The sequence below is a fragment of the Pseudorca crassidens genome, chromosome 2 (genome assembly GCF_039906515.1).
Source record: "Pseudorca crassidens isolate mPseCra1 chromosome 2, mPseCra1.hap1, whole genome shotgun sequence".
NCBI lineage: Eukaryota > Metazoa > Chordata > Mammalia > Artiodactyla > Delphinidae > Pseudorca > Pseudorca crassidens.
The window spans coordinates 141071858-141098744 of NC_090297.1; the positions used below are offsets into that span (position 1 = coordinate 141071858).

Sequence of the window (26887 nt, forward strand, 5' to 3'; positions counted from 1 at the left end):
GTCCGGGAAGATCCCACATGCCGGGGAGCGGCTGGGCCCGTGAGCCATGGCCGCTGAGCCTGCGCGTCCGGAGCCTGTGCTCCGCAACGGGAGAGGCCACAACAGTGAGAGGTCCGCATACCGCAAAAAAAAAAAAAAAATTTTGTACCTCCTTAGTAACTTTCTCTTATTCTTTGCCTTTGTATACTTGTTTTTTTTTTTTCCTCTTCTAAGACTGGGCAATGAAAACAAATCTGTGGCTATCCCCTATAGCACAGAGCACACATTTTCTAATACAGTGTTGCCGTGAATGAGAGATTATAGTGACCTTAAGAAGCCTCTGTATGACTGAGGGCAGAACCATTTCATTAAGGGCCAGTCCAGTTTGGAAGAGATAGGAGAATAATAATGCCTTACAGAAATCATCTCATGACAAAGATATACAGCAACAGTCAAAATTTATTTTAGAAGAGATTTTCAGTTCTTAAATAGTACAAAAATAAACAGACATTTGTTTCAACACTTACAGTTTACATAAATTAATTTAATCATACATTTGTCTGAGGCACCAAAACATTCAACACATATTCCAAATTCCCAGATTCAGTCATTCAGATATTAACAAATCAGTTTTTTTAAATCAAGTTAACAGTTTTTTATACAAGCCCTTCTACTATTGACTCTTTCTTAACAATAACATAAAACCTTAAAAGTTCCCCTGAGTTATTTCTCTTTAATGAAATTTTATTTTCTCCCTCTGCCTGAGGCATACTTTTTCAATTATTTACATAAATACTGATGTTGTCTGTAGTCAGTGCTTGATTTAAAAATATTAAAACCCACAGTTCTTTGCAGGGAATGTCCCCCCAGAAAGTTATGGGTCAATGAATTAATGAAACGTCCACAGGTCCCTCAAAAATGTACAAAATATCAGTCTTATAGCACATCCAGGCTAATGAGACACAACATTCTCTGTGGGCTGCTGTATAGGTAAACCTTAAAGACAAATTCCAACTTTACATCTCAGTATACCAAAGTTGGATTCCTAAATAAATGTATTCACAAATCTTAAGCCAATTATTTATCTTGTATTAATAATTCAGAGGTAATCCCAAAAGATACATTGATTCTGATATAATGCAGAAAAAAAAAATCAATGCAGCCTTAAACCCAGTTTATAATAACCATCCTAAGAAGACATAAATAATAGTCTTCAATAAATTAAATTAATATACAGTACCAGAAAATGTCAGCTGACAATGAGATGTGGAAAAGAAGCATTGTCTTCCTGGGAACTATTCAGCAATTAAGTTTTGTTTTTAAGTGAGAACCCCCTACAGTTCCAAGCTATTAGCCTCTATAAGGCTACTTTGGTTTTAAATTATTCACAAAGTTCTCTGCCTTTCACTTAAAATGAGTGTATACCTTCTTGTAAAGGCCTTCTGTAGTAGTCCTGAGCTGAGCTTTTCCTGAAAACCTGCATAAGTTCAGGTAAGAAAGTATAGAGTCCAAAGAAAGACAAACTCAGACCTTAAAACCAGGAAAACAAAATAGAAGTAAACTGATCAGAAAATGGCTAAAAGATCATAAAATGATCATTGAGTAGGTAGCTGCTTCTCACACATCATGGAAGACACCTTGGAAATATCGATAGTGTAGACAGAAACGTGCAGCATTTTGTCATCTTGTAACAGCATTTAAATGTTCAAACATCTTAGCTTTTGTTCTTATTATAAGTTGAAATTCAAGTAAAAAGATGTCACACTCATTTCTCATTGGATTGTACAAAAGGATGAAAACTGTTTTCCCCCTTTAACTTGAAGACATCTTTAAAATCAACATGAAAATCTTCACAAGTATGACCCCTTTCTCCTTAACAGAGATGTTAAGTAACACAAGGAGTTTAACATAAATATTAAATAATTAAGTTAAAAGAAATAGTTCATATAAATAAATAAATATGATCAATCAGCTTCTACAGTTCAGTTGAACGTTCTTTTAGTAGTACTGTGGGGTTGATATCATCTAGTCCAGAGTGGGAAGAGCTTGCATTAATGGTGACTGTTTTGGTGAGCTGTGGGTCTTGAACGCTGAATGAGGTAAAAGGACAGCCTTTCACGTTATTGCAGATGAGAGACTGAATTGAGGCAGTCTTGATGATTTTAAAACCTACTTCTCCACCAAAAGTGCTAGGCTTCCAGTACTCAGGAGAACATATAGGATTACCCATAAGTCCTTTCAAGGAGAATGGTGCTCCAACTTCTACCATGGTCTCCCCAAAGATGGCGTCTGGTCGAGGCTTTTCTACCAGCAGAGCAGGATACAGCTCCATGGCATCAATGTCACCATAGAGCGCTTCTAACTCCGCAGCCATTTCCTTCTCTCCTGTGAAGGTGACAAGGACAGAGATACAACAATGTAAAACTTTTACAAAATAAAAAAAGTCTTACCCTTTGCTCAATTTCCTTTCAACTTCTGCTGTTTTCATCTGCCCCTTGACTCTTTGAAGAAGTTTAGAAACTGTTTCTCACCTGTAAGTTCTTCAAATGATTTATAAGGCTTCAGCAGAAAGCGCTTGCGGTACTCATTAAAAGACTGGTATTTCATCTCTCTGCTGTGGTCAATTGAAGCCTTTGATACTTTCTCTACTGCAACTGGAAGATTCCTACCACCAGCAACCTGTTGAAAATGAATTACATTGTAGAACACAATTGAGTTTTAGGCATATTTAAGACTTTTTTTTTTCTTTTTTTGGCCGTGCTGCACAGCTTGTAGGATTTTAGTTCCCTGACCAGAGATTGAACCTGGGCCCTCGGCAGTGAGAGTGTGAAGTCCTAACCACTGGACCACCAAGGAATTCCCGGATTTCTATTTTAAAAGCATCCCTTGGGTACCAAGTACATAAGACTGATGCCCCAGCTCCCAGCTGAGACCTAAACTGTAAGTTTGGAATATTTATAGAATATTTCTATGATCTAGATTATAATGGTAACATTATATTATAATCGAGATTATATGTTAGGCTTCTTATTTCAAGGAAAGAATATTACTAGCAAATAATTACTCTTTTAGTAAGTTTAAGAAAAATCATTTCTGCAGCAGAAATTCTAGTTACTGACAAGTCCTTTGTTTGTTTTGTTTTTCAATAATAATGCTTACCCTGCCAGCAATTTGCCTGGTGAATGATTCAACAAACTGAGTGAGGCCGTGTTCCAGTAAGAGGGAGTTGTTATAGACAAATTGCTGATACTTGTAGTCCTGGCCATCAATCTGAAAGGTGTCAGGCAGAAGGGGATGCCAGTGGTAGAGTGTGTTAAACTCAGCAGCAATACGGTTTTGGTACTGGAATTGTTGGTTAAAAAGCAGCTCTGGGTCAAACTTCAGTTTGAAGTGATAGCCACTCAGGTGCTGTACATAGTCTTCAATCACAATCTTAATAGTTTCTCCTATTGGCACAAAAGAAACATTTAGAACATGAATTTCTTCTCACCAACGTTCAAGAAGCCAAAATGCAATTGTTAATTTGCCATTCCTTCACTTTTATATTTTCTTTTTTACCATCAAAAGCTCAGGAATTGAATGACTATGGAGCAGGTGATGTTACACGTACTACATTCCCCCAGAATTACTGAAAACCTAGCCAAGTTAGTTTTCTCTGGGGAAGAGGGTTGTATTTAAATGATTTGCCCTTCTTGCTTACCTATCAGTATTAGCCTACTCGTCTGGAACAACTGTTCATCGTCCCATTCTGGATGCTCATGTTTAAGAACATCACACACTCTGTTGTGTTCCCGCAGCCAAATTGTGGCATACATCATCAGACCGGGCACCAGACCAAAGACTTCCTGCCCCACAGCAAACCGCAGGTGTTCAGGAACATGAGGGGGGTAGATCATCTCGACCTGAGTATCTTTGACTGTGGGAGGATACATTTCACCACCAATTATCTAAAAAAAACAGTAACAAAAGAGGTAAGAAACAAATTTTAATCATTAGAGATTTTGAACATAGGTGGGTAGTGAGTCATAACTAATTCTTAATATTTAAATGGAACAAACCTGATATTTCATTTTTCCATCCTTGAAAAGGCGCAGTTTATGCTGTCTCTCCAAAGATTCACCATAAACATGATTTAAGTCCACCTAGAAGATTATGGAAAATTTTTAATTTGTTGCTGTTGTTTATTCTTATGTAAAGTGTCTATGATGTATTTATCACTAAATAACTTGATGATTTAGTTTGCTTTAATTAAAATTTTTCAGTAACACATTTTTCACAGCCACAAAATAATAAATTAACTTGTTTATCCACTGAAGCTATAAAACCTACAAACCTAAATATGTCTCCTAAATATGTCACCTATTAGTGTCTCATATGGAGCTTATATCATAAGTTTCACTATAACTATATGGTACTTCTTTTAAAAAGCAGCAGAAAATGTTTGTTATAAAATTCTTATCAATAACTTGAAGCTATGTCACTGAAATCCAAGAGATAATAATGCTGCAAAAATCTCACCTTATAATATTTAAGGCAGCATAATCAGGGTACAAATGTTTTTGAAGACAACCTTTTGCAGTGCCAATATTTTAAACTAAAAATATAAGAGCCAAACTACAAATAATAATCTGTATATATGTATGTAAGTATGTGTGTCTGTGTGTGTGTTTTTGTATTTTTACCAAACCAGTGAATTAAAATGGAAACTCCATTTAAGGTTTTTATAGATAGAACTATGATTTGCTACTAATTTTGATTTAACTTTGTCTTACCCCATGGCTCTGTCCCGTGGTGAAAGCTGGTCCTCGCTTATGATCTGTCTTGAAAAATTGATGGGTGAAGTGCTGGGCAAAGAATGCAAACATCATATTTGTGCCCTGGGGATCAGGGATGAACTTTCTTCTTAGAAGTACTTTTTCCACAACTTCTTTTGAATCAGGAAGCTCTTTCCTCCCTGAAAAATGAGAAAGCCTAAGATAAGAATCCATCTATATATTCAAGGAAGCAGAGAGTGACTGTCAATTAACCAGGGTCTTTTTCACTTATAGGAGAAGTACAACTTTGAACAGGATCATAATATAAATGGAAGTTCTAAAATACAGGGGAACAACTTCTTATTGAATATTTTAATCTATTTTGTTTAATATTAATTCAGTTTTAATGATAGAATTTGAAAACATCATGACATTATACCAAAATGCCCATTCACTTTCATGGAGTAGTTTACATGGACTCACACTTTCAAAAAATCTCCAGAGATATCCATAAGGAAAAAATGGCTTTATTAACAAATAAATCATAGTTTATGGTCAAATTTTCTAGGTAGCAATCCAATCCCAGTTACAGTTAATACATCTCTAACTGCTTCCTCTCACTCACCTTTGACACCCATGGGTGTTGGGCAGTCATCAGGCACAGGAGGAAGAACTCTGGTGTAATAGGACAGGTTAGAAAAGGCTTCCCAGCTTTTATAGCCGTAGTGCACATTATAAGTTGGCGGGCTGTCAATCAGATGTGATCTCGCTGAAATTTGACGGGAAAAAAAAACGTTATTTGCTCCCATATGCAAGGCAAATCAGTGTTCATTTTTATTGTAAAATATGCAAAGTGGCACTAGAGTGAATTTAATTCCAACAAAGATACTCTATTTTAAAACAGTTATACTTTAAAGCCAACGGCCACTGGTACTCAAAAAAGAGGAAACAATGATTCATTAACATGCATCTTTGATAACGTATATATACTTTACAGAAGACAGTATGGTCCAGCCGTCTTGATTTTTCAAATAACCATCCACTTACTGCTGAAGAGGCCTATGAGGAATGTCTGGGCTTGACACTCACTTTAGAAATAAAGGTATTTTCTTGCTGACCCCAATCCAAATTATCCATTTATTTTAATGGGTGCAATTCTGTGGCCCATGGGCATTCAATAAACAACTAGACCACACTTCCTTCACAAACTGTCGAGAACAGTGAAGGTTAGAAGAGGTATGCAGGTATGCAGGATTTTAAGTAGAATTCTGACTGTGAGACAGAACTTTATAAACTTGAAGGGATTCAGATGTCAATATTTTTGGCCATTAAGACAGAAGGTAAACTAAAATGGTATATTTAAATGTTTTGGATTAAGTTTAAAAATCTAAAGTTTTATAAAGTACATTTTTCTTTGAGGCCGCTGAAAGCCCTAGAAAGTGATTTGTACTTACATATCAACACATATCTCATAATCATATTCTGCAGGAAGGGAATGTTATTGACAATGTTCCAGACTCCCTTGAAGTGCGTAAGTATGTAGTGCACTGTGTTTGGAGTGGGTTTCAGGAATAATTTTATTCTTGTCAGAAATTCAGCTGCAATGAGAAAAAAAAGAGAAATTAATGGGACCTCATTATAAGACACAATTCTGTAAAATGATAACTGTATATATCCCCATTCCAAATGAGGGCACCCAAAAACAAACTTACGTGTGGTACAGTTTTCACCATAGAATCCTGTTCGGGTACAGTCACATTTATACTGGTCAAATCCTACGCTCATACATACACCTCGATTCTGGCATGGACTGGAACAGCAAGGATTTGCTACAATAAAGTAAAGACAATGAGATTAATATATATGTCATATATATGACATAATATGTATAAAATAGATAACTAATAAGAACCTGCTGTATTGCACAGGGAACTCCACTTCACTGTACAGTAAAAATTAACACAACATTGTAAAACAACTATACCCGAATTTAAAAAAAAGTAAAGACAGTGAATAAATCATTCTTCAGTGTCTTAATCTTGACTTAAACATTTAATTGTTTTACTTACTATGATTCAACTTTATGATAAAAAAGTTCAAGAAATATACAGGTAGTCATGGGAAAACAATTTTTTTTTGGCTTGCCTCACAGAATGGTTATAATGTAGAAATACCAACTTCCTATTCTAAATAAAGGTAACAGAATATTCCACCAGACATATTGGTGGAATGTTGTTAAGCTTTTCTTTGTAACTTTTTAGATGTTCAAATTAGCCTTTTTAAGAGGCTCAAAGAAGTAGAACTTCCAAAATTAAAGTGAATTGATCTAGTACATTAATCAAAATTTAAGGGTTTTTTTTGTTGTTTTCTTTTTGTTTTTGTCAGAACTCAAAGCTGTTGAAAGATCTGGACGAAGAACATTCCAAGTTGAGAGGAAAACTAGTGAAAAGGCCCTGAGGCGTGTTTGAGAGAGTGTGGCAGAAGCAAAGCTAGGAGGAGAGGTGGAAGGTGAGTTCAGAAAAGGCAAAGGCAGATCATGTGGGTCTTATGGGAATTCGGGTTTTATTCCATGTGTCAAGGGAAATCATTGAATGGCTTACAGTATTAAAGTGGCATGACTTAATTTACATTAAACAAAAACAAAACAGGGAATTCCCAGGCCATCCAATGGTTAAGACTGCTCTCACTGCTGAGGGCCTGGGTTCCATCCCTGGTCAAGAAACTTAAGATCCCGCAAGCTGCGCAGTGCGGCCAAAAAAAAAAAGTAGAGAAAATTTCAAAGTAAAAACAGCTTCATTTTTAAACATTTTGCTCACCTGAAAAAACAATCTGGACTTCCCTGGGGCAGGAAAGCACTAACTAGGGTATTTAAGACAATTATTTCCATTCAATAACAGTAGGTACTATTAAAAACAAAACATCTCGCATATATTGATCAGATTCTGTCTTATGACAACCTGCAAATTAGTATCACGATTCCTATTTAGCAGATGAGAAAAGTGAGACTCGGACGGGTTAAATAAGTGACCCATGATGATCAGAGCTGATGGCAAAGCTGAGCTGTCCGTCCAGTTTATTTGGACTCGAGTGGTCCAGCCTCTTTACAAAGCCATACAGCCTCTGTCTTCCGAGGGTATTCAGAATACCTAGAGTTCCCTGGAGAGGTCAGAGCGGAAACTCGACCCGGGTGTACGGAGCCGCGGAGTCCCAGGTGCCGGGCGCCCAGGTACTCACTCACTCACCTGCACCACAGAGCGCCAGGGCGGCGCAGAGCAGCAGCGCGCGGGCAAGCATCTCGGCTGCGGGAGGGGCGCGGGACCGGCAGAGGCGTTGCGTTGTGTGAGTCCCGCCTGTCCAGTTGGAGGAAGGCGCGGTGCGGAGTTCCTGAGCGTCCTCTGACGGTGGCTGCGAGTCGTTTGACAACTGGAAGCTAACGGAGAGGACCTTCCTTTTATGCGTGAAAACAGCCCACGTGACGGCATGACTGTTTCTTTCCGCCTTTCCTTCTCCCCCTCCAAAACTTTTCCTCCCTCTCTCCACTTAAATAATTGCGTAAGACCCGCCCGGGTCGGGGTAGGATTTTTTTTTACCCACGGAAACTGGAAAATCGGAAACCTGGGAGGTTGCGCTCGGCTTCCCCAAGGTGGGTGCAAAGCGGATCGCCCCCTCCCCACTTCGATCTTCCTGAGCCCCTCCCTGGGTTTCTCCGCCCTCGGCGCCGGGCTTCGCGCCAGATTCCTTTCCTTCTTTCGGGTCTTTGACCCAGGCTTCCAAGACCCGGTGCCGAGGCAGATCTTCTTGCGGGGGAAGGGCGGCCCCCTGGTCTTCCTTTCCCGGAATCAGAGGAGCCTGGAGGTTCCGGAGCGCAGGGAATCCCCTTGCGCGCCCCCGCCCCCTGGTCTGATCCCTAGGCTTTGGGGGGCCGAAGAAGACACAGTCTGGACAGACTGGGGAGAGTGGGTCCAAGAAAGGCTGACATGTTTTACTCATGTCGTGTATTTCAGACGTGTCATGATTTCAGTGACCACTCAGCCTCGTGTAGGTTCAGCACACACATACATACATTTAAATTTTTTTTAGATTTTTACTTGACCTAATGAAATGTGATAGTTACAGTCAGCGTACGTATCTGTAGCTTCTCTTTATAGCTGAGTTGTTTTTAACGTAAATGCTGTTCTCCACGCCACCACCCCGACGTTGCTTCTTGGAGAGGGGAAATAAAGGTAAATTCCTCTCCTCAATACCGATCCTGAGTTCTTATCTTGTAAATCGTCAATCTGGGATCGAAGGGTCACCGCTATAAACTTTCCTCTCCAATGAACCAGGGAAGCGGAGGTGACCAGGATCTGCAGGGATGCTAAACGTCCAAAACTTCTGCTTTAATGCATTTCTTTCTCTGCCGCTTGGTTTCCAGTGTTTGGGTCGCCAGCCCTTCACAGGAGATACAAATAGAAGGAAGTAGATTTTTAAAGTTTGCTTTTTTGTCTTTTCTGCCTACTTTTCCAGGATAATGAGTTGTGACAAAGGATTAAAATACATTACGTTTACTTTTCAATTGTCTGGGCTTATTAGGGCCAATTTTCTATTCTCATTTTGGAAGGTAATTTGATGAAGAATTTGGATGGAATGGATGTAAAAGAAGGGTGATTTTGACAATTTTGAATTTCATCATCCTTTGCTTTTGTTTAACATCTATCTTTTGGTAGTGGTTGGGAGGGTGTGTGAGGGTAAAATGCTAAGAAAAGAAAAAAAAAGTAGCAGCGTTGTAGAGCCTTTAAAAAAAGACCCTGGATTTTTTAAAAAAGTATTTTGCTTAATGTACACGTTATCTGATTCTACATGAGACACAAATGACTAAAATTCCACCTCACGCAGGAAGCTTTTCTCCTCTAGACATAGTTAATCATTCCATTTGTGACACTCTCATTTATTGTACTGAGTCTTACATGAAATTTCAACTAAGAGCATAGATTTAAAATAATTTCTTTTAATAATTCCAATTTTCTGTTTCATTTTAAGTGAGTAGGATGTATCTACTCAAATTTTAAGTTGATATTTAAGACTACTAATTCGAGCTTGGTTAGATGCGAAGGAAGAATTCATACTCTGAATTCTTTTTTTTGTTTTTTTTTTTGTTTTGTTTTTTTGTGGTACGCGGGCCTCTCACCGTTGTGGCCTCTCCCGTTGCAGAGCACAGGCTCCGGATGCGCAGGCTCAGCGGCCATGGCTCACGGGCCCAGCCGCTCCGCGGCATGTGGGATCCTCCCGGACCGGGGCACGAAGCCGTGTCCCCCTGCATCGGCAGGCGGACTCTCAACCACTGCGCCACCAGGAAAGCCCTGAATTCTTAAGTATACTAAAATTTTATATTGTAATCCTGAATTCATTTTGAAGTCATCATCATTGTCCTCATCAGAGCTTATGTATATAAGTATACATAAGTAAAGCTTATGTATATAAGTATATATATACTATGTATATAAGTATATATACCTACTGTGTATATAAGTGTGTTCTGTTTGCAGAGAGGCTGAATTCAAAGGTAAGAACAAAACAGTGTAGAGAATAATCACATTTAGACTACTTGGAACTTAAAGAAATTGAACTCCATTTCATAGTGGAAATTCAATTAAAAAACATCTCTTTGGTTAAAGTACTTGGTTTAATCTGTAACTTCTATAGCACAATAGAGAGAGTTACATGTACCTATGCAGTCAGAAAATAGTTCAAGGAGAAAATGACATTTTAAGGATGGGTGCAGTTTAGAAAGGAAGTCCAGTTATGGGCTTCAGGAAAAACAATAGTGATTTATTAATTTTGACAAGTCTGAGACAATAAAATAAAATGGAAAGTATATTTGGGGATGCTGGTCATGGGGGAATATTAAATGTCCCAAACCAAATCAAAGTGGCTAAACCTGTCTTATGTAGAAAAGTACTATGATTATTATGCTGTATGTCACACCATAAAAAATAAGGTTATGATTATGTAAAAATTTTAACTCTCATTTGGGTATATATTTAGTGTTTCTGTGTACATTTTAGACAAATATATGTATCTGTTATATAAAATTTCTTTTATAAGTCTCTGAAATTTGTTGGGAAATTCTCTGTATAAAGCGAAAATAAGAAAGCATATTAAAAATCTTCCAGAGCATTCTGTTGAGTTTTACTGCCCCCTTCTGCTGCTTCATTTTTTATCAACTTCTTTTTCTCTCTGATTGCTGTGAAGATCACTAAGTAGATTTTGTGAGTGATGTTATAATGTTCTTAAAAGTCCACATATGCAGTGTTCATTTGAAATTTAACTTTCATGAATATTCTAAAAAGGAATGAAATATGTGTTAATTGAAGTGATAAGCCATTCATATGAGCTAAAAGAAAATGAATGATAAAGGCTATTAATACCCAAGATTCTAAATGGGCTAACATTTTCAAGGGAGATATATCTTACTGCTTTGAGCAGGATTCTACCATTCAGACGTGGAAGGTTGCTCATATCCACTGTCTTAGTCATGGAGCTTCTTTCTATTTCCCTCCCTTCTCCTTTGGCTGATTTAGTGATTCACTCAGAGGGAGTGGCGATTGCCCCTTGTCTTTTTTTTTTTTTTAATTTATTTTTGGCTGTGTTGGGTCTTCATTGCTGCGCGTGGGCTTTTCTTTAGTTGCAGCGAATGGGAGCTTCTCTTCGTTGTGGTATGTGGGCTTCTCATTGCAGTGGCTTCTCTTGTTGTGGAGCACGGGCTCTAGGTGCACAGGCTTCAGTAGCTGTGGCACGCAGGATTAGTAGTTTTGGCTCGCAGACTCAGTAGTTGTGGCGCACGGGCTTAGTTGCTATGCAGCATGTGGGATCTTCCCGGACCAGGGCTCAAAACCATGTCCCCTGCATTGGCAGGCAGGTTCTTAACCACTGCGCCACCAGGGAAGTCCCACTTGTCTTTTTTATTCATGACAGGCTGGCTAGAAAAAGAGCTTTGCTATCTTGCATCTTGCCTTAAGAGACATTTTAGCAAGGTTATGCCACAGAGTATGTCTGTTTCCTGAAGGGCAGAAAAAATACCCATAAAAGACCCTTACTTTAGTCTTTTAGTAAATCCTTGCTATATACCCATTCCTGGCTATACTTTCAAAGCTAAAAACAAGAGCATGTGGACAAAGAATGTCACCTATCATTTCAGTAAACAAAGGATGTAAAACCCTCAGCCACTGACCCACTCCCCTCCCCCATGGTGCAGGACAGTGCACCCCGAGGGGAATTCAGGATGGAGATAAACAGGCTTCCACTGCACTGACTGTGTACCCTGAGGGGATTCAGGGTGCAGAAAAATAAGATAGTGGCCCTATCAAAGGAATAATTTCAATAAACCAGACTCTTGCATCTTCCCATGTGTGGAAAGCACTAAATTCATTAACTTGAGATGTCTGGTTTTCTTCAGTTAGCAGGAATCTTTTGACGTTCCACTACCTGGGTTTTGGGTTTTTTTTTTGTTTTGGTTTGGGTTTTTTTTGTTTATTTGTTTGTCTTTTGCAAAAACTCCTGTTTATCCTGGCTCCTCTCTTACCTTTGTGTCCTGGGCTTAAGTCCACCGAATAATACATAATTCTCAACTTTTAGGTTGTGCTTTTGATTTTTCAGTTGACAAGGATAAACATTTTTTTAATTAAAAATAATCCTTGTTAAAATAAACCAATGAAGAAATACCAAATAATATCTACTTCTGAGTTTTATAAAAAAAAAAAATTATCTTCTTTTTCTCTACTCAGTTCCCTGATAGATTTTTCTTTTAATTCACTTTTCATGGTTGTATATCATAACTACTAAGGTGAGCCAAGGTAGTTGGAACATGGTCTTTGTGTCGGAGCTAGGAATCCCAAAAGGGGATAAGGAAGTGCAAGAGAGTGTGAGCAGGGTGTGCTAGGGCCAGCGTGATGAGAGCACACTCACCAATTAAATATCAGGTTTAGCATGTCCAGTTTCTGACCCAGCTTGTAAGGAGCTTGGAAGTTGCCTCTCTATCCTAACAAATAAAAATCTGAACAAACTGAAAACTCCATGCTCTTCTTAGATCCCTCAAAGAAGTGAGGTGACAGGATAAAACTCTGCCCTCAAAATTGGAGAGACTGGCCATACAGAGAAGCACAATTTACCAGAACAGAAACCCACAGGCAGAAACCTCCATAGATACCAGTGCCTATGTAGGAAATGCCGAAGTGTAATTGAGGAATTGCTGGATGCTCAACTTGCATAAATCTGAGAGTTAAAAATTCCAGGGGGTCCATTCATTTTTGTGAGTTTTACTTCCTGAAACTCTACCAGGTTCCCACAGTCAATATCAGGAAAAAAATAAATCCCCTTGGGGGATGGGGGGGGGAAGTAACCATTTTGAAACATGCCAGAGCATTATGTTCTTTTTAATTAGGCCTGCACTGAAAAGAAACTATTTTACCAGAGCCTAAACTATGGGAATTTTATCAGAGCCTAAATGACCTAGGGGAAAGGATATACTCAACTCCATCACCCTCTAGCCATGTCCCACTTAGCACTTGTGACATTCACAGCTCAGAGGCACAGACTCACTAAAAGACTGAGAACTGATCACAGGACTCTAGAAGACTTCCCCTCCCCCACACCTCCCTACCACATTACTGAAGGCCTATTTACCAGAGTTCTTTTCACCCAGTACACCTTGCCCAAAATGACAAGTCATGCTGAAAGGCAAAAGAACAGTTTGAAAAGACAGAGCAAGCATCTGAACCAGACTCAGGGATATGGCAGAGATATTGGAAATAATCAGATCATGAGTGCCAATAGAAGAGTAGTTAATATGCAAGAACAGATGGGTAATATAAGCAGAGAGATGGAAATTCTAAGAAAAAATAAAGAAGAAATGCTAGAGATCAATAACATTATAACAGGAATGAAGAACGCCTTTGATGAGCTTCTAAGTCGACTGGACATGTTTGAGGAAAGAATCTCTGAGCTTGAGGATATGTCAGTAGAAACTTCCAAAAGTGAAAAGGAAAAGTATACAAAGAGAAAAAATACTGTAAAAAACATAAAAAATAGTCAAGAACTGTTGAAGAACTGCAAAAGGTCTCACATAGGTATAATGGGAATAGAGTAGGAGAAGAAAGAGAAACAGAAACAGTACTGACTGAGAATTTCCCTAAGTTAATGTCAGGCACCAAACCACATATCCAGGAAGCTCAGAGAACATCAAGTAGGAATGTGCCAATGAAACCATATCTAGGCATATCATAGGAAAACTGCAGAAAATAAAATATAAAGGAAAAAATCTTGAAAGAAGTTAGAGAAAAAAAAATACTTTACTATATATACAGGAGCAAGGATAAGAATTACATCCTACTTCTCCTCAGAAACCATGCAAGCAGGAAGAGAATGAAATAAAATATTTAACGTTTTGAAACCAAAAAAGAAAAATTAAAATCATCAACCTAGGAAATTATCCTTCAAAAGTGAAGGAACAAATTTTCTCAGACAAACGAAATTTGAGGGAATTTATGGCCACTAGATCTGCCTTGCAAGAAGTTCTTCAGTGAGAAGGAAAATGACATAAGTCAGAATCTCAGATCTACAGAAGAACAAAGAGCATTAGCAAAGAATAAGTGAAGGTGAAATAAAAACTTTTATTCTTATTATTTTTAATTAATCTAACAGGTTACAGTTTGTTCAAAATAATAATGGCAAAGGTGTATTTGAGGATGATAGCTTATGTGTAGGAGGTAAATTACAGCAATGATACAAAGGATGAGAGGGAGGAATCAGGAATATTTTGTCATGAAGCACTTTCACTATCCACGAAGTGGTATAATGTTATTTGAAAATGGAGTTGGATTAGTTGTAAATGTATATGGCAACCACTATAAAAATTGTGTTATGTATAACTGATATGTTAAGGAGGAAGAGAAAATAGAATCATATAAAATCCTCAATGAAAACCACAATTAGCAGAAAAAAAAGAATGGAAGACAAAAATAGGAACAGAGTACAAGGGCAACAAGTAGAAAACAATAAAAAATATGGTAGATATTAATCCAGCTATATCAGTAATCACTTTAAACTACAATGGTACAAATATACCAATTAAAAGACAGAGATTATCAGAGTGGATTAAAAAAGAAGACCCACCTATATGGTTTCTACAAGAAACCCACCTTAACTATAAAGACATATGTAAAGTAAAAGGATGGAGAAAGATATACCATGCTAACTCTAATTAAAAGAAAGCAGTAGTAGCTATATTAATTTCAGATGGAACAGACTTCAGAGCAAGGAAACTTACCATGGACAAAGAGATACATTACATAGTGTAAAGGGGTCAATTCTCTGAGAAGACATAACAATCCTTAATGTGTATGTGCCTAACAACACAGCATCAAAATACATGAGGCAAAAACTGATAGAAATAGAACTGTAAGGAGAGATAGATGAAGCCACTATAATAGTTGGAGACTTCAACACTTCTCTATCAAAAATGGACAGATGTAGCAAGCAGAAAATCAGTAAGAACATAGCTGAACTCAACAGCACCATCAGTCAACTGGATATAATTGACATCTGTAGACTACTTTATCCAACAACAACAGAATACACATTCTTCTCAAGGTTACATGGAAAATACACAAAAATAGACCCCCTTCTGTGCCATAAAAAAAAAACCACCTTAACAAATTTGGAACAATAAAAATCATACAATGTATCAGCCCACAGTGGAATTAAACTAGAAATCGATAACCAGAAAGATAACTGGAAAATCCCAAAATATTTGGAGATTACCCAACACACTTCTAAATAACACATGGGTCAAATTAGAAATAACAAGGGACATTTAAATTTTTTGAACCAAGTGAAAATAAAAACACAACTTAAAATTTGTGGGATTCAGCCAAAGCAGTGCTTGAAGATAAGTTTATAGCATTAAATGCATATATTAGAAAAGAAGAAAGATCTAAAATCAGTAATCTAAGTTTCCACCTGAGGAAACAAAACCAAAAAGAGAAAGAAAAAAATAGAGAAAATTAAATCCAAAGCAAGCAGAAGAAATGAAATAGCAACTATTAAAGCAGAAATCAGTGAAATCAAAAATAAGAAATCAGTAGAGAAAGTCAATGAGCCAAAAGCTGCTTGTTTCAAAAGATCAATAAAATCAAAATTTCCAGCTAGGCTAAGAAAAAAAGAGAGAGAAGACACAAATTACTAATATTAAAAATGAGAAAGGGCACATTACTATAGATCCCATGGAAATTAAAAGGCTAATTAAAGGCTAAATAATAACTGACCACAAATTTGATAACCTAGATGAAATGGACAAATTCTTTTTTTTTTTTTTTTTTTTTGCGGTAAGCAGGCCTCTCTCACTGTTGTGGCCTCTCCCGTTGTGGAGCACAGGCTCCGGACGCGCAGGCTCAGCGGCCATGGCTCACGGGCCCAGCCGCTCCGCGGCATGTGGGATCTTCCCGGACGGGGGCACGAACCCATGTCCCCTGCATCGGCAGGCGGACTCTCAACCACTGCGCCACCAGGGAAGCCCTGGACAAATTCTTGAAAGACACATTCACCAAAACTCAAGGAAGAAGAGTTAGAAAATATGAATAGACCTATATCTACTAAAGAATTTGAATTAATAATTAATAAACTTCTAAAACAGAAAGCACCGGGCCCAGATGGATTCATTACCAATTTCCACCAAACATTTAAAGAAGAAATTATACTAATTCTCTACAGTCTCTTCCACAAAACAGAAGAGGGAATACTTCCTAACTCAATCTATGAAGTCAGCATTACCCTAATACAAAAACCAGCTTTGTGTCCACCTAGAGGGAGGAGATATGGGGATATATGTATATGTATAGCTGATTCACTTTGTTATAAAGCAGAAACTAACACACCATTGTAAAGCAGTTATACTCCAATAAAGATGTTAAAAAAAAGAACAGAAACCAAAACCACACAAAGACATTACAAGAAAAGGAAACTACAAACCAATATCTCTCATAAATATAGGTGCAAAAATTTGCAACAAATTATTAGCAAAGTCCAACAATGTATAAAAATTATACACCGTAATGAAGTGGAATTTATTCCAAGTATGCAAGCTAGGATCTACAAAATATGTACAAAATCTATATAAAGAAAACTACAAAACTCCGATGGGGGAAAAAAAATCAAAGAACTAAATAATTGGAGAAATATTCATGTTCATCGATAGAAAGACATTATTGTCAAGGTGTCAATTCTTCCCAACTTGATAGATTCAATGCAATCTCAATCAAAATCCCAGCAAGTTATCTTGTGGATATAGACAAGTTGATTCTAAAGATTATGAAATGGAAAAGACCCAGGCTATTTAGCTAAATATTGAAGGAGAAGAGCAAGATTTTAAGGCTGATACTACTGACTTCAAGACAGTATATAACTACAATCACTAAGACAGTGCAGTATGGCAAAAGAACAAATAGATCACTAAGACAGAATAGAGAGCCCAGAATAGAACCCATAAATAGAACCAACTGATCTTTGAGAAAGGTACAAAAGTAATATAGAGAAATATAGAAAAAATAGAGAAATGCAGTCTTTTCAACAAATGATACTGGACATGAACAAGTGAACATCCACGTGCAAGAAAAAAAAAATCTAGACACAGACCTAATTTTCTTCACAAAAATTGACTCAAAATAGAGCTAAATGTAAAATGCAAAACTATAAAAGATATAAGAGAAGATATAGGAGATAATCTACATGACCTGTGTTATGGCAATGACTTTTTAGATTCAACACCATTTCATGATCCGTGAAATCAGAAATAACTGATAATATAGACTTCACTAAAATTAAAAACTTCTGCTCTGTGAAAGACACTGTCAAGAGAATGAGAAGAGGACTTCCCTGGTGGTACAGTGGTTAAGAATCCCCCTGCCAATGCAGGGGACACGGGTTTGAGCCCTGGTCCAGGAAGATCCCACATGCCATGGAGCAACTACGCCTGTGCACCACAACTACTGAGCCTGTGCTCTATAGCCTGCAAGCCACAACTACTGAAGCCCATGCCCACATGCCACAACTACTGAAGCCCATGCGCCTAGAGCCTATGCTCCACAAGAGAAGCCTCTGCAATGAGAAGCCCACGTACTGCAAAGAAGAGTAGCCCCCTCTCGCTGCAACTAGAGAAAGCCCACGTGCAGCAAAGAAGACCCAACGCAGCCAAAATTAAATAAATAAATTTATATTAAAAAAAAAGAACGAGAAGAATAACCTCTTTAGATGATAATGATGTGTCAGTTTATGTTCATCACCTGTAACAAATGTACCATTCTGGTAAGGGATGCTGACAGTGGGGTAGGTTGTGCATGTGTGGGGACAGGGGGTATATGAGTACTTTGTGCTTAATTTTGCTGAGACCTTAAACTGCTCTAAGAAATAAAGTTTATCAATTAAGAAAAAAACAAAACTTCAGCCCATAAATAAGGGCTTTTGATTTTAGCTGTTTCTTTTTCACTTGTTCATGTATTAATTCTACTCTCCTGACACGTTTCACTATATTTTTAGTGGTGTATGAAAACAACCTCCGCCATATGAGCCACAAGACTGTTTTGCTAAAGGCAATGCATATTTTTTTGACGACTATTCATAATCATTGGTAAAAATCTTCAAGGCTGAATGCTGCAGGCTGAAAAATGACAGATGGTCATTTCTCAACTAAAATATCACTCTACCCTAGGGACAATAATTCCCTTGTGAACATCTGAAGAATTTATTCCTTCCCTCATTCCTCTCATATCCAGAGATTGTATTCATGTAAGACCTCTTTCTCCCTTTTTTGAAATGTTGCTGTACCCAAGTTCTTGTGCCCAATGCACAGTGAGGCCAAATAAATGGAAACATTGGAGTTTGGAGTAGAGAGAGGTTTATTGCAAGGACCAAGCAAGGAACACAGGCAGTTCATGCTCAAAAACTCTGAACTCTCCAATGGTTTGGGGGAAGCGTTTTTAAAGGCAAAATTTGGGGTGTGGGCTGAAGGGCATGTGAATTTCTTCTGACTGGTTGGTGGTGAGGCAACAGTGTGGTGTCCCAGGAATTTTGTGCTCAGCCTAAAGTTGCCATCCTCCACTGAGGTGGGGGGCCTTAGTTCCTGAAGAAGTTCTCAAAGATATGCATATCCTTTGCAGAGGAACCAAGACCCTGCTTTACCAGTGCACTATTGTTTCTTGCCTACTCCTCCTTTGTTTCTGCATTTTCTCCCTTCCCTATTAGCAACTGTTTGAAACTGCCCCTTGGAATTCAGGGAAGGTCATGGAGGCTGTAGTCTATTTCCTGTAAGAAACGGAGATACTGAAAGGCTTCTGTGCCCAGGAGCCCCACAGGGTCCTGCTTGGATTCAAAATCAGCTTTAATAATTAGATGACCTTCATTTCATCTTGTAGTCCTTTCCTAAAATTTGAATTTCCAAATCAAAAGTATCTATATTTTTAAAGCTTTTATTTATTTATTTAGCTGCTTTGGGTCTTTGTTGCTGTGCGTGGGCTTTCTCTGGTTGCGGCGAGAGCGGGGGCTACTCTTTGTTGCGGTGCGCGGGCTTTTCATTGCGGTGGCTTCTCTTGTTGTGCAGCACGGGCTCTAGGTGTGCGGGCTTCAGTGGTTGAGATGCGTGGGCTCAGTAGTTGTGGCACACGGGCTTAGTTGCTTTGAGGCATGTGGGATCTTCCCGGACCAGGGATCGAACACGTGTCCCTTGCATTGGCAGATTCTTAACCACTGCGCCACCAGGGAAGTCCGTTAAAGCTTTTTTTTAAATGCAATGGTTATGGCTGACACTGCTGGAGTCCTCTGCCACCAGGAACTGCTGGAGTCCTCTGCCACCAGGAACTGCTGTGGCCATTTTTTACAGGTCAACGGATCAATGATACAAGAAAGGAATGTTAAAAAGAACCTGGGTCCTTGATGGTGTTATTGAGATGGAGTCCTGATTGATTTCCCCCAGAGTTTCCCTTATCTATGGATTTCTTGTTAATGTGTTCCAACAGCTACACATAAGCAGCTGGATTCAACATCTGCCAATTTTTATATTCCTACGTTTTAAACATGTATACTCTTAAAAAGGATGTCAGACATCATGTTTCATCTATCAAGTTTAACTGCTTCTTGTTGCTTTTGAAATAAAATCTAAACTCTTTACGATGGCCTCTAAGGTGCTGCTTACCTCCCCATCTTTCTTATACAACTCTCTTCCTCACTGTGATCCAGTCATACAGGGCTTTGAGTGTCTTAATCACATCTAACTTTTTGCTGCCCAAAGACCTTTGCACTTGATGTTATTTTTACTCAGAGTGGTTTTCCTCTATATGGCTGGATTTTTCTTATTCTCAGTGATCAGCTCCAATATTGTTTCCCCCAGTTACTCTCTCCATTATATATTCTTGCTTTTTTATTTCATTGTACTTTTTACAATCTAATTTTTAAAATTTATTTACTTACTTGCTTATTATCTCCTTCCTTCTCTCAAATGTGCTCATCATAAGACAATCCTTGTCTCTTCAGTTCACTGCTGTATCTCTAACACCTAGTACAGTACCTAGTACATGTACCTAATTCATGGTCTGTGCTCAAAATATTTCTTGAACAATAAGAATATGTGATGCTGAAGAGGTTATATAAAAATGCGGACTATATAAGAAATGTGGACTAGATAAAATCATTTAAAATATTTATTTATTTTTTAAAATGCCCACATAATCAAAATGAAAAAGAAAAATTACACTAAGGAAATTCTTTTGGCAAATAATTATAACATTTACTAAACAAAAAACGCTTTATTGAATTTTAAAAATCAAATATACCCGTAGGTAAACAGGCAAAAGCCATGATGAATTAATTCAATACAGAATTGCTTAGTAATCATAAGAAAAAAATAGTTTGCCCTAAGAAGCAAAGAACTGCAAATAAAATCAAAAGATCATTTTGCTCAGAAATTAATAATTTAGTAATAAAATAAATAAATACTATTAATAGTGTTTGTGTATTGAATTATCACTATATGCCAGTAATTGTTAATGTTTTTACATCTTGACATACATAACTGTAATGGAATGAGAATGATCACTGTCAGAAAGGTTCAAGGAACAGCAGGAGGGACAGTATGCCTGGTAGAAAGGCAGTCAAGGAGTTCTTAGAAAATGAAATCTTAGAGATATTGGGATCTGGTAGTTAGTAGGCACTTAATATATTTTTTTTAAGTGACTATCTCTTAGTGGTGGGACTAAGGTAATCTTTATTTTTTTCTTTTCTATTTTTAAAATTTTTTTTCAGTATGCGGGCCTCTCACTGCTGTGGCCTCTCCCGTTGCGAAGCACAGGCTCCAGACACTCAGGCTCAGCGGCCATGGCTCACGGGCCCAGCTGCTCCACGGCATGTGGGATCTTCCCGGACCAGGGCACGAACCCGTGTCCCCTGCATCGGCAGGCAGACTCTCAACCACTGTGCCACCAGGGAAGCCCCTAAGGTAATCTTTATTTTCATCTTTTTGCTAATCTTTATTTCTGTATTTTCTAAATAAATGCTCATTATTTTTATAATAAGGGATAAGTATTTCAATAAAAATAAATATCCTTTTATTATGTATTCCTTATTTACATAGCCTAATTTGATGTGATCTAAACTGATTTATGTCAAGACACCATCAATATTTCCAAAATAGTTTAATGAAAGGAGTGTTTAATTTGAGAGACTGATCTTACAACCTTTGACAGGTCTTATATTTATTTTTGTGTATTAATTAATTATTTTATTTATTTATTTTTTGGCTGCATTGGGTCTTCATTGTTGTTCACAGGCTTTCTCTAGTTGCAGTGAGCGGGGGTTACTCTTTGTTGCAGTGTGCGGGCTTCTCATTATTGTGGCTTCTCTTGTTGCGGAGCACAGGCTCTAGGCATGCAGGCTTCAGTAGTTGTGGCACGTGGGCTCCGTAGTTGTGGTTTGCAGGCTCTAGAGCTCAGGCTGTAGTTGTGGCACATGGGCTTAGTTGCTCCACAGCATGTGGGATCTTCCTGGGCCAGGGCTCGAACCCATGTCCCTTGCACTGGCAGGCAGATTCTTAACCACTGTACCACCAGGGAAGCCCAGTCTTATATTTGTTATTCCTCAGTTTCTTCATCTACTCATAAGTTGGTAATGAAGATATGTAAAACATATAAACTCCTTGAACTATCAGAAGACATCTAAATCCGGGACATCTAGGCTTCCTGAAATCTGTTACTTCAAACACAATTTGGTCATTGTTCTACTCTGCCATGAGATGTCACATGCCTTTGCATTTCCACTCTTCCATTTTCATCTTTCTAATTTTATACTTTGAACTATTCTCAGATCAATCCTTGGGCTGCTGGCTGTTGTTAAAAATTTTTATCTGCTGCAGAGATGATCACAGGGCTGATATGACGTTCAACATCAAAAATATGTCTCCCCAGAAATAACTAAATTTCCTTGTCAATTGCATTATTATGAACTTTCATCAAATCTTTAACCATGGTCATTTTTAAGTCTTTTGTCATTTACAGACAGTTCTGGGTGTACTCTGATGCTTTTGCAAAAATGTTCCTATGAAAGGGTTTCATCTTCAAGGAATTCATGGACAAGACCTGACAAGTACAGGTTTCTGGTGTCTGACTATACTGCTAAACTAAATGAATAAGCATTTTCAGAACTCTAATGAAAAACTGATGAATTCATAAAAGTGCTAACAAAAGGTCGAGATGAAAAAAATTAATTACATGGGACTGAGTGAACTGATGAGGATGATTATAATTTTTGTGACTTTCTGTTTGAATGAAAAAAAAATCCCACAAGGACTCAGAGGCAAAAAATATACAAATCAATTTTCACTGCAAAGTAAAGGGGCTGTTACAGTGGAGGATTACTGGACTGAATGTCAATATTATGACATAGTATGAGTGTGTTTCGTGTTTGGTAATTGCAATCATTGTTGCTTTTGTTGTGGTCATCCATTAAAAAAAAAAAGAATATGTCTCCTTTTTGTGGTTTAAGCTGTTTCCATTTCGGTATTATTTGAATAGTTGCAAATACTGTTTATAAATTTACATTCTTCAGTTAACATTTAAGTAAAACCTTACTCTGTAAATCAGCTGTTTTCACTTATAAGTGATGCATGTAATTTATTTTAGAAGCAAATGGAAAAAAATCTATTTAAAGAAGGTGTCCGCCCCCAACTTCCTTACCAAAGTTTTATGTAAAACAGAATTTAGAAAAACAAAACAAAACGTAAAGTGGCTTAATGGGTGCATTAATATTTACTAGGTCATTTGTTGTTTGTTTTCAAATTTTAACTTTGAGTAATCCTAATACATTAAGCTAAATATCTATTTTATAGTCACTGAATGCAATATCTGTTCTTTTTTATTGCTGTATATATTTTCACAAAATACTTACTAGGTGTCTTCTGTGGGTAGGAGATACAAAGTTTATAACAGAGTCAAAATTCAGAGCTTGGTTTTGAAGCAAGCAAATCAATGGCCTGCTTTTATGAGTAAACATACCAATGGGGGTAGTTGTAAATCTCTGGCTCAGAGTAAGTACTCAGTAGATATTTGGCAAATGACAGATTGTGCATGGCTCTCATTCTCATTTCAGTCCTGAGGAAGACTACACAATTGGTTATCCTCACACAGAAACACACTTGTCCCAAGGGTGGTAAATATATTGAACCAAGTAGGTGCTCAATACATTTTTATTGAAGAAGGTTGGAAAAACGAAAGGGGAAGAATCTCGACCACTATAGACATCTCCTATTACTGCAGAATTTCGAGAGCATGGCTGCTTCTCTCATAAAAACAGCTAACTTTTACATAGGCTTACAATCTAACTGATTCTATTGTGAGCTTCTTTATATTAACTCATTTAAGTTTCAAAACAACTCGTAGAGATTAGTATTACCATATACCTTTTACAGATGAGGACACTGAGGTGCAGAAAGACTACCTCATTTGTACAAGGAAGGTCAGACATATATTAAGTGGAAGAACTGAGATTTGAACCAGGGCAATCTGACACCAGAGCGTGTGCTCTTCACCGCTGTGATCAAATGAAAGGGCAAAAACTTCTTGTTGAGTATAAAGTAAACCTTGAGTCCTGGCAGATTTTTTAGAGAAGGCTTTGTATATATTTTTTCGGCAGGGGGGGATTTTATTTTATTTATTTATTTTTTATACAGCAGGTTCTTATTAGTTATCTATTTTATACATATTAGTGTATATATGTCAATCCCAATCTCCCAATTCATCATAGCACCACCCCATACATTTTTCAAACATCCTATTTAAACAGAAATATAAATTCTTTTAAGAAAAGATGTTGAGGAACATTTAAATAAGGATTTATTTAATAAAGTCCTACTAGAAAAATTTTCTTAGTTTTCTTCAGGAGGTTTATATTATGCAGGTCCACACTGGAAAAATCACCCTAGTTATAGCCCAAGGGTAAACTACATGATAAATGATTACTTTGGTTGTAAATACTATCTTTGAAAATAAATTTATACTAGATGATTTATATTTTCTTTTCACCAAGTCACAATATATTTTTAGCTGTCTCACGTGATCTGAAAACTCATGATAGATGAAATCTAACTAAAAGATTGTTTTTACTTAGAGAGAACATCTTGACAGCAGTCAGACACGTGGCATTCCGCAGCTTCTGCTACTAACTAGGGCTGAATCTTTGGTAATGTTTTTCATCTCTATGGGCCCAAATTTCCTCATATCTAAAAGGCTTCCTAAAGTTTCTTTCAGCTTTAAAAATGTCTGTGATGCTGTCTCAGGACTTCCCTGGTGGCCCAGGGGATAAGAATCCGCCTGCCAATGCAAGGGACACAGGTTCGATCCCTGGTCCCGGAAGATCCCACATGCTGCAGAGCAACTAAGCCTGTGCACCACAACTACTGAGTCCGTGTGGCACACCTACTGAAGCCCATGTGCCTAGAGCGCGTGCTCTGCAACAAGAGAAGCCACCACAATGAGAAGCCCACTTACTGCAGCTAGAGAAAGCCCGTGTGCAGCAATGAAGACCCATTGCAGCCCAAAATAAATAAATAAATAAATTTATTAAAAATAAATAAATAAATGTAATCTGCTCAAGGAAAACTATTCCTAGGCAGTAAACGATTAAAAGAAAAAAAAGTAAATAATCAAATTAAAAATGAGTACATTTGAAAATTTATGTAAATTAAGAAAAACTCTATTGGTTATATATACTATGAAATACCAAGACATTTATTTATTAATTTGTAAAGCTGAAATTAGAAGAGTGCTGAATTTAAAGAATGCCCCCGAACCAGTGATGATTATTACAAATGTGGACTTTAAGTATGATGTAACTACTCTGATAGTGAGGGGTATCAAAGAAAAGCAGGGAGTGAAACTGAGCTGGGGCCCTGTGGTGCTCCCAGGCACAGAGGCCTTTTTGTCTTTTTGTAGGCAAGACTCCAGCCTCTATGACCTTCCCTGAGATCTGAAGGGCAGGTTCGAACAGTTGCTAATCAAGGGAGTAACAGCCAAGAAACCACGTGAGGTAAGATTAAAGGGACCAAGAAGCTCATCAAGATTAGGAGACCACCTGAGGCCCTGCACACACCCTAACCTTGTCAGCAACCCCACCCTTGGCATCCTGGGTGGGGACACATAGTTTTTCCAGGCGCTGTGTCCCCGTTTGCCTGGCAAAGTAATAAAGCTACTCAGAAAAACTACTTTGATAGGATTTGAATACTTTTTTTTTGGCCGAGACATGCAGCCGGGCCCTCAGCAGTGAGAGCATGGAGTCCTAACCACTGGACCGCCAGGGAATTCCCTACTCTGATAAGATTTGGAAGGGAGAAAGTCATAAACCCTTTTAATAGGTGAAGTTAAAAACATGACAGGGACTTCCCTGGTGGCACAGTGGTTGGGAGTCTCCCTGCCAGTGCAGGGGACGCAGGTTCGAGCCCTGGTCTGGGAAGATCCCACATGCCATGGAGCAACTGGGCCTGTAAGCCACACTACTGAAGCCTGTGCACCTAGAGCCCGTGCTCTGCAACAAGAGAAGCCACTGCAATGAGAAGCCCGTGCAAGCCTGTGCACAGCAACAAAGACCCAACACAGCCAAAACTAATAAAATAAGTAGATAAATTTATTTTTTTAAATGACAAATACTTTTGATATTTTGCAGAGCCTTGATTTTTATTATATTCTTACTTGATTTTGATTTTTATGTATGTATATTTTTTATTTTTATCAAACATGAGAACTTTATACCCACTGTTTTCATCACGCTTTTTATCACTACAAAATATGCCTAGGAGATAATTTGTTTTCAGTGCATCCTATAACCTCCTTTTGAACAGCATGGTGTTCAACTGTATCCATCTGTTATTCATTCTTAGTTCCATATTTATATACTTTTGATTGTTTCCGGTCTTTTAATATTTTAAATAATGGTGCAAGTAATATTCTATCACATATATTTTATTCATCTGTGTGACTATAACTACAGAAAAAATTTCTAGATATGCAATTATAAAGCCAAAGGACTTATACATTTAAAATACTGATAGATGTTGGCCAACTGGTAGAAAGAATTCATTATGTTTTAAGGAAATCAAAATTTGTCTTATTTATTCATTTATTCATTCATTTAATACTATTATCTGGCCATCTGTTGTATCTAAGGAATTGTTTCATATGTGTATCTATGTATGTATGGGGATATAGCAGTGAATAAAATACAAATCTGAGACCATTCGATAGACTGGAATGACAAAAGTTACATAACTGGAAAATAATTGTTCAGCATTTGTTCATCTCTGCCCTGAGACAAGGCGTTTCATAGGCACTCTTGCTCTCTGTGGTAGATGCTATAGTGCACTGCCTGGATACCCCTGCAGGACTGAGGAACTCATTTCCTCAGCTGCTGGGAGGGGTGGTGGTGAACCCCATTGCTAAGTTTCCTGAAGTTCAGTGACTCCCTTTTGCCCAGTACCACTTCCTTGGAACTGCTCTAAGGATGTTGTTCCCCAGAGCATATTTAGGTAAACTTCCTCTGTGAAAGTCTCCATCTCAGAGGCAGTTTCCTGAGGACCCTGAGCTAAAACACTG

At 37.9% G+C, this 26887-nt stretch overlaps 1 protein-coding gene and 1 long non-coding RNA gene across 2 annotated transcripts; one reads left to right on the plus strand and one right to left on the minus strand.

The window, feature by feature from the left end:
* Positions 1–420: 420 nt before the first annotated feature.
* On the minus strand, positions 421–8365 carry PTGS2 (prostaglandin-endoperoxide synthase 2). Its single transcript, XM_067728952.1, has 11 exons — positions 8349–8365; positions 7976–8163; positions 6446–6562; positions 6188–6331; positions 5359–5502; positions 4752–4933; positions 4038–4121; positions 3680–3926; positions 3139–3425; positions 2511–2658; positions 421–2364 (listed from the first exon to the last, which is right to left on the minus strand). The coding sequence occupies exons 2-11, from the start codon at positions 8025–8027 to the stop codon at positions 1955–1957; spliced, it is 1815 nt and encodes a 604-aa protein (XP_067585053.1). The 5' UTR covers positions 8028–8163; positions 8349–8365; the 3' UTR covers positions 421–1954.
* Positions 7357–26887, plus strand: LOC137219824 (uncharacterized). Its single transcript, XR_010941262.1, has 3 exons — positions 7357–8376; positions 21057–21249; positions 22113–26887. It is a non-coding gene; the product is annotated as an uncharacterized lncRNA (long non-coding RNA).

Coding starts and splice junctions, on each gene's coding strand:
- PTGS2 (XM_067728952.1), bottom strand. CDS start 8,027: ATGCTTGCCCGCGCGCTGCTGCTCTGCGCCGCCCTGGCGCTCTGTGGT. Junction 4,122..4,751: donor CCACGGGACAGAGCCATGGG/GTAAGACAAAGT, acceptor ATAATCTTCTAG/GTGGACTTAAATCATGTTTA. Junction 2,365..2,510: donor ATCATTTGAAGAACTTACAG/GTGAGAAACAGT, acceptor TCACCTTCACAG/GAGAGAAGGAAATGGCTGCG.